The 8697-nt window shown below is 36.5% G+C and overlaps 1 protein-coding gene and 1 pseudogene across 5 annotated transcripts in view; one reads left to right on the forward strand and one right to left on the reverse strand.

Annotated features, from left to right (window-relative positions):
* Positions 1–8697, forward strand: part of DYNC1I1 (dynein cytoplasmic 1 intermediate chain 1) — a 277262-nt gene that overhangs the window by 21717 nt on the left and 246848 nt on the right. For 4 of the 5 annotated variants that reach the window (XM_006911921.1, XM_006911920.1, XM_006911922.1 and 1 more), the window contains exon 2: positions 6922–7038. In XM_006911921.1, coding sequence (XP_006911983.1) covers positions 6931–7038 — 108 coding nt within the window. In that variant the 5' untranslated portion in view covers positions 6922–6930. Of the gene's footprint in view, positions 1–6497; positions 6587–6921; positions 7039–8697 lie in introns of those variants that run through there. The other variant, XM_015589426.1, reaches the window with a different exon arrangement.
* On the reverse strand, positions 1876–1995 carry LOC112479848 (annotated as a pseudogene).

Consider the following 8697-nt stretch of genomic DNA (forward strand, 5'->3'; position numbering starts at 1 on the left):
TCTTAGATCTTCCTGGTGTTTCTAAATGATTATAGTTTCTTGACTCTAATCTGAATTTTCTATGCTCAGTGATTTTGCTACTGTGTCTTTTCTGCAAAAAAGAAAGAGCTCTAACCACCTCTGTTTAGATTATTTATATAGCACTTATCAAAATTTTGTTAATTAACGTCTCCTTAGGCTTTGGAGTCCACTCCACCTTATCAAAATTTTGGTTTGAGGATCCCTAGGGATCCCAAGTCATGTTCGGGAATGTGTAAGGTCAAAAATATTTTTATAATCATGCTGAACTGTCATTTGTCTTTTTCATTGTATTGACATTTGCAATGATGGTGTAAAAGTAATGGTGGGAAAAACTGCTGATACTTTAGCATGAAATGAGATTGTGGCACCAAACTCGTGTAGTAGTAGCATCAAACTTCACTGTGACACACTTGTAGTTTAAATAAATGAATGAATAAACAAAAACATTTTTAAGTTTCACTTAAAAATGTCCTCTGTGAAGCAGAAAAAAAATTGGTTGTATTAAATCTCCACTATTGAACACACATCTTCACTCTGACAAATAGGAACACACAAGGTAATTCTGCTGCCTACTGATATTCAGTGGTGGTTGTCTAGAGGAAAGCATCTGTGCATTAGTTTGAGTTGAGTTGTAAGCTGAACTAGCTGCCTATTTTCATGAAACTATTTACTTGAAATAATAGTCCAAAGAAAAACTGTGGTTATTCAGACTTGGGCATTTGGCAGAAATTGTCTCAAAAATCAACGGCATGAGCTTGTCACTTTAAGAACACAATTGACAGTATTTGTTGCTAATCATAAAATTTAAGCTTTCAAGCAAAAATTAGAATTTTGGGAAACTAATATATGCCACCATGAGCTTGACAACCTTACCATACCTAAAGACTTTTCTGAAGACTTTGGTTGTGACATTACCAAATTTGATTTTTGAATATCATACCATGAAACGTGTCAACATTTGAGAAGTCTGCATAATTAATTAAATAATTTTCTAAATAAGCAGTGAACGATGTTTTAGAATCATACATAGATAAAAGATTCATTTAAAGTTTAAGATAGACCAATGGATTTTGGGTTGGGGAGTTGTATGAAAAAAATGAGAGATTCAGAAGTACAAATTGGTAGTTACAAAATAGTCACAGGGATATAAAGGACAGCATAGGGAATATAGTCGATAATATTGTAATAACTATGTATGGTGCCAGGTGGGTAGTATAGACTAATTGAGAGGATTACTTTGTAAATTACATAAATGTCTAATTCCTATGCTGTACGCCTGAAATGAATAGAAAATAATTTTGAATGTCTACTGTAATTGAAAAAAGAGATAGACCAATGGATTTTAATGTAACAAAAAGTTCATTGATTGATGTGGTTTCATGTTCACATTGCAACTGAACTCTAAGAAACTATTTGTTGATTTTTGGTGTAATAACAAAAAAAAATCCATAATTACTTCAAGAAGCTATTCAGATACTCCTTTTTCGTAATACATATTTACATGAGACTAGATTTTCTTCACAACTAAAATAGCATCCCACCACAGATTGAATGCAGAAGCAGCTTCAAGAATCCAGTTACTTCCATTAAGCCAGATATTAAAGAGATATGTGAAAATGTAAAAGAATTACACTCTTCTTACTATTTTTTTTTTTTTTTGGTCTTGGAAAGTATGGCTGTTTTTCATAAAAATTTTAACACATTTATTATTTTAAAATTAATTATTAAATAAATAATTTAATTTTTATCAGTTTCGTATTTTTTTTTTTAGGCGAGGCAACCCTTGGTTGACCTCACAGATTGCAAGGACCTTGTCAGTTTACAATCTCTTATTTTATATTTTATTTTTTTTTATGCCTACAGCACCTGGTCTTCCTAGGTGGTCTCCCATCCAAATACTAACCAGGGCCCGACCCTGCTTAGCTTCTGAGATCAGTCAGGATCGGGCTTATTCAAGGTGGCATGGCCGTAGACCTCAGTTTTGTATTTTAATGTGGTTATTGTTATTAGATACAGCCCACATATAAGCAAAATCTCTTTGAGTTCTCTGATAATTTTTAAGAGTATCAAGGGATGCCGAGACCAAAATTTTTGAGAACAGCTCATCTACGGTATAAGTGCCAGGCCTGGACACTTTCCTACGTCTATTAAAAATCCTGTTTTAACAGTGTAATGATGGTTGTAAAAATTTAGCAAGTAACCTTTCCACAGTTTTCACCAGCCATCCTCCCTCCTGAGACTTTATAACCTTCTTTTTATTGGCAGTGTGATATAGCTGTACAAATGGACGAATGGTTGTGGTCCCATTCATCCTTTGGCCTCCCATCCAAGTGCAAGGAGGCAGCTGTTTTTTATGAGAAGTAGGCAGGTGAAACAAGGTTGTGAAAGATCAAATTTCTTATGTACCTCATTGCAGATGAAAATTTCAATAGCTGATGGTATAAGAGCAATTGTTTTCATGCAGGAAAAGAGAACTTGTTTGTGGTTTTTGTTTTTTTTTTTTTTCAATGTATCTGGCAATAGCTGGGCAATGATTTAAACTTCCTAGGATTCTTACTTTAAGCTTAAAAGTAATTTGCATTATGCCAGCATTAGAAATGGAATCTCAAACTGCTGCCAATGTAGACAACTGAAAGGAAGTAGAGATCTATATTGTTCAGAAGCTAAGCCTGGGGAGGCTCTGGTACTCTGCAGCTGTGTAAACAGAGCGAAAAACTCCTTGCTTCTCCTCTGTTAGTTAAGCACTTGGTTCCAAGCAGAAACAAAAATGAAGGTAAAAGATCTCATTTTTAGGTTCAAGAAAAGCTATAAATTTTCCTTGCTTAACGGATGTGTGTGGACATGACATGTGAAGGAGATGCAAAGTTAACTGGGAAGGCAAGGGGAGGTGTGAAAATTACTTTCGTTTCTTTCCTTCTTAGTGGCCATATTTTTCTATTTCATGTCCCCATTCTTTCTTCTATTGAAATTTAAGCCCATGAGCCATTTTCGTGATGGAACACCAAGAGCGACCCTCCCTGTAAACTAACTTCTTAACTAGAGAATAAGCCATTTCTCCAGATGCCTCTCCATCCTCTGGGGGAAGTGATAAGAGGGGAAGATGCCTACCTGGGACAGCTTGATATGTAATTCCCATGTTCAACAGAAAAAATGAGAAGAATTTACAACTTAAATTAAATTTTAATATTAAATGACTACATTTAGTTAAAAAATATATTTTTTGAGTCATACCTCTTTAACTACATGCCTTCCATTTTATAACCCATTTAGATTGAGAAGCTCCTTCTATTCTCTCTGAAGTGCCTTCGAATAATCTCTAGGAGCACAGATTGGGTTTTCTCGCTCTGATTGTATTGCTATCAAATCAGTAACATGCTATCCCTTTAGTGTCTTTCTCTAATATTTTTTAAATGATTGCAGTGAATTTTGAGTGATGACTTTGGTTATTGAATTAGTGTGGAATTAATGGAGCAAGAGTTGGCATTATAAAAAAAAATAATAGAAAAAGTAAGTTCAGAATATGGGACTCGGCTATGGGGAGAGCTGAGCAGGTGTGTAAAGATGAATCGACTGATCACCGAATGGATGGAGCTGGGGAAGACTGAGCTGTTATTGCTCCTAAGCCAGAGTAGAGTTTAGCTGCAGAAGGCTGGTGGGTGGGAGAGTAGGTTGATGATCAGACAAGGAGGAGACTTACACCCAGAAGTAGGTTTGATTTATCTATTTGACCCCGTACCATTTGTAAATTAAAGAGACCAGTTTTTTATGTGTTGGAAGCAAGTGAGCAGTAATTAGCAGCAGGCAGCTCTGATTCTTATTTTCTTAAACTTTTGAGAACATCAGAATTGCCTTTGCAATGACCTGCATTAGCCACAGGAAGCTCTATAACTCACGTTCCCTATGCTTTGCTCCTTGATTTTGCTTTGTTTGATATGCAGGGAAATTTTGTGGGTCAGACGGGCAAACCCTACTCCCACCCCTCACTCTATGCCCCCTCCCCCTTGAAAACCTGTGGAGTTCAGTGCTGATGCTGCATTTAATGCCATTATTTAAGCCATATCTCTATGTGTAAAGGCCCATTCATTTACTCTAATGTGTACTTTCCAAATCTCAAGATGTTCTCTTGAGATTTCTTGTTCTCCTAGGGGCTGATGCAAAGTGTCTATTTTGGAGTAGATCCCAACATCAATAAGAGCAACGTCTAACATTGTGGCCCTACTACCTTTAAAAAGTGAAGTGTGTTATTTGAAATATCACCACCTAATACAATTGTTTAAAAGTTCCCTGGATGTTTTTGTTGTTTATTTTCAAAATATTGGCTCTACGGCTGGTAACACCAACTTAAATGACCAACATTTTCAGACATATTTATTGGTTGTAAAAAGACCTCTGCCCTTTGCAGACGTGTACTAAGAATACACCTTACTTCCCAAGGTGAACAAAGGTCTTCACAAGGAAATCACAACAAATACAGGATGTTCTTACTACCTGGTTTCTCATCTCATCTGTAGACTGCACCTGTGCATTCTTTCAGCCCAGAAGTCCCCTTGACACTCAAATGGTTTTTTCATCATTTCCTTCTTTGCCTTTCCTTTCCAATTTCACTGCCATCCTCTTTGCTCTATCAAAGTTGAATTGTTACTAAAGCTTTCTCTTTTGCTTCCACATCTAATAGCTACCAAGAGTGACTTTTTCCTTCTTGACTGTGCTCTCTCCAGTCCACATTCCCTACATTCTTTCTGTTCACCTGTCATCTCCCTGCAGGTACAGTGAGTCTAGATAGATGGCACCAGCCTCCCAGCAGCTTGTCTTACTTCTGGTGTCTGCTTCCATCTGTTTTGCAGGAAGAGACAGGGACGAGAAGAGGCTTAAGCAAATTCCATTTTCATTTCATCACTTTCTCTTTCAAAAAGCAGCTGTGATTTTCCATAACTCATTATACCAAATGAAACTCATGTGTGTTTTTTTCCCCGCAAGGCTTCACCAGTTGCCTGCACATACCCATTCTCACCAACTCAAGTTGATATTTCTTGACTTGGGTTTATCTGTCATCTCTTGTACTCAGCCTGCTGGTTCCCTTTACCACAGGTTTTCGCACATTTGTACCTTCCCTTCCTTTGCTAGTTCCTGACCTCATTTGATATCCAGTTCAAATTCTACCTCTTTCTCAAAGCTCACCCTGGCATACTCCGCCAGACTGTAATTATTCTTGTGTTTTGCATTCCCTCTGAACTTGTACGTTGGGATGAACAGTATAATAGTTCAAAGCATGGGTATGTTTGAATTTACGTTCCACCATGTGTTAACTATACAGTCTTAGGTCTTGCTGAGCTTCCTTTAGCTGAATTATGAAAAAGGCATTAATAATAACACAGCTCTCCTTGAATTATTGTGATTAAAGATGCTAATAAATGTGAAGTGCCTGGCACTCAGTAATCAATGAGCCCATATCTCAGAGAATATCTTCAGCCACAGCACATACCCATAAAGTTGAGTTAGACACTCCTTGAAGAAGAGAATCTGGTTTTGCTCATCTTTGTACTCTAATGCCTTCTAGAGTGCCTAGCACAGATTAAATGTGCAACAAATATTTGTTGAAAAATGAAGACAGTGTGATCATGAATGGCAGATGGATTGTTGTTGTTATTATTTTACAAATGTTTGCCAGACCATCCATGAGCAGAAATACGTACAGTAAGAACACAGGACACTTCTCAACTGTATGTTTGCATCAGAAAGTGTGTCTTGAGGTGATGCAGGTTCTTCATTATCTTCTAAAGCCAATGACAGGAAGTTTGAGGATTTTTCATTATTTTTGATTGTTTGGTTCTTTACTGTCTTCTGTTGCCCTGTCATCTTCTTAGGGATACATTATATATTCATTATAGTTGCATACAAATAATATGCAAATGAATACTTATGACATTTATGGTTAGTTTTTTTTTTTAACTTTATTTTACGAATTTAGGTCAGAGGGGTTTCTTCATTTATGTGTTTCCATTTTCTTAGTTTCCAGTTAGGAGCACAAAAAGAGACAAATATAATCATTGCTAAGTGGTGCGAGTCTTCTCCAAACTCACTTTATTGAAAATATTTCTGGCACCATCACCACCAGCATCACCATCATCATTAACATTAAAATTAAATCTCAGATAAATTTTCCCAAGAACTTGCCATGATGTTTATCTCCTATTTTATGTATTCGCAAACATCTTTTGCTTTGAAAAGGGAAAGCGCCAGAATAAGCAATATTATATTCAGTATGCAAATGTAAGCTTTATAGAAATAGGATTGTACTAGAGATGAAATTAATTGTGACAGTTCAGGAAGAGTTTTGCAGAAAAAGAAGATTAACATGTTAGGCCTTCGGTGGCTGTCTTTCCTCATGCATATAATATTAGGCAAAATGAAATCTTCATGTGCCCAAGCTCAGTGGAATAATGTTTATTGAGTCCATAGAAATTTGAGCAGGGCACATCTTTAAAGGTTTATGACAACTTATTTTCTTCTCTCAGTGTGAGGGTGAATTGGTCCATTATCGTCTAAATTGGAAGTCAGGATGATGGTTCTTTTTTGATTCTCTTATTTACTTATTTGTTTGTTTGTTAAGAAACTTTTACAGAAAATGTGTTGCTTATTCTGAAGTTGCTATTATTCTTCAGAACAGAATAGACTATAACATTGTATTTTTTCAAATATTAATATATACATAAAAGGGGAAGATTTTATATAGAGTGAGACCAGATCTAACTTAACTCATTTCTTTGATTATTTGACATAGACTAAATAATACAATCTATTATTGCCCCAAAGCTAAATTTCCTTTTGAATTATTTTTGCGATGATAAATCAGAAAAGCTATTTTTATATATTCACATTTTTTTTTTCTTTTCCTCTAAGGAAACCAACATGTCTGACAAAAGTGACTTAAAAGCTGAGCTAGAGCGCAAGAAACAGCGCTTAGCACAGATAAGAGAAGAGAAGAAACGGAAAGAAGAGGAGAGGAAAAAGAAAGAGGTAAATACTGGGCGTTAGAACATGGAGGGAGGATAGAAAAATCGCTTGATTCTTAGGGGCTGGCCAAGTGGATAAAGAAGATTCTCTAAAAGAATCCTTTTATAATGCCTGAATAAAGTGAGAGGACATCTATGGACCCAGAATAATGAGGTCATTGCCATCTGCTACGTACTGATCAGACACCATGTACGTGGTAGGGAGCATTTGGTCCAGAGGTCCTCAAACCCCACGTTCACCCCAGACTTGAATAGAACCTTGAAAGTGGTCTGTGATACCTCTATTGTTAGAAATTCCTTAACCTTTCTGAGTTTCAGTTTCCTACCCTTAATATGGGAATAGTAATATTTTTTGTGGGATTGTGGGGATTAAAAGAGTTAATCTTATAAAGCACATAGCAATACCAAAATATAGTTAATGCTTAATAAGTGTTAGTCTTAAGTTTTTAAAAAACGACTGGTAAGAACATTTTAGGAGAAAAATAAAGAATGATGGCAGGAGATTTCCATGGTTTACTAAGTGGTATATATTTTTCAGGGTAAATAAGAATCGGAAGTCTGCTAAAGGGAAAGCCGCATTTCCCTCCCTGGGTGAGGGGCGGATAGTATAGCAGACTCTGCCCCATAGACATAGAATTGTGAGATATTAAAGCTGAAAGAGATTTTAGAGACTTTCTGTCGAGGCCCCTCTTTATGCCAAAAAGGCAGCAGACAGCCAGAGGTGAGGTGTAGCTTTTCTGCCTGCTAGACCTGGAATCCGGACTCTCCGTTTAATGCTTTGCTGTCATATCATGTTTCCTTCTCCTATCTATCTCAATCCAACAAATAATTTATCTCCAATTTGTTGCGGCAGAATAGAAATAGTCCACATCTTGTACAGAAACCAGATGCCAACGATATTTTGGAATAGTTTTCCAAAAAGGAAACTATGTATGCTTGCGTATAGAAACTGGAGCTGCTTCTCTCTACTCAGAGTTTTTCTTTAGGAAAAGAGAACACATTTTGATGCCTCACAATCTGAATAAGTGTTGTTTCATACTGTAAGGCTGGGAGACCAAGGTAACAGACTTATAAAAATTATTTTCTGACAAAGTAAAACATAATTACAGTTGCATTTTAGCTTTCTGGCATCATGTATCTCTCCATTCCGTTACTCTGTGATTGATGCCATAGTTTATTTCTCCTTAACAGAGTGCATCATGTTTTCCCTGTGGAAATCTTTGCTGTTATATATTCAGTTTCTGAGTGAAGTGGAGGTGAGAACTGACAAGGAATGGCTATTCATTTCTATGCAAAGCCAAAAAAAGAATTAAGTTATTATGCTTCCTTTCCTTCAAATGTCAACACTTACTGTAGTTTTAAAGCACCTGTTATCCTTCACTAATAACTGGTTTCCTTTTAAACTGACATTCTAATATCCAACTTAAATTTCGCAGAATTACCGCAAAATGCGATGTGATATGAGAACTCTGGTTCCAGATTAGTCTGCCTGCTTCATCTTTGTTATTTTTCACATTTGGGGGAAATTACAGGCAAACAAGACTGATTGAAATAGGCCACCTTTTTGTTTCTACATTAAGCAGCCTGATGGAGATTTGGCTTGTTACACAGCAGACAGAGCCTGGCAGATTCAGGGCGGCAGGTGGTGGGCATGTGAAACACC

This window comes from Pteropus alecto, unplaced genomic scaffold (assembly GCF_000325575.1).
Source record: "Pteropus alecto unplaced genomic scaffold, ASM32557v1 scaffold21, whole genome shotgun sequence".
NCBI classification, from domain to species: Eukaryota; Metazoa; Chordata; class Mammalia; order Chiroptera; family Pteropodidae; genus Pteropus; species Pteropus alecto.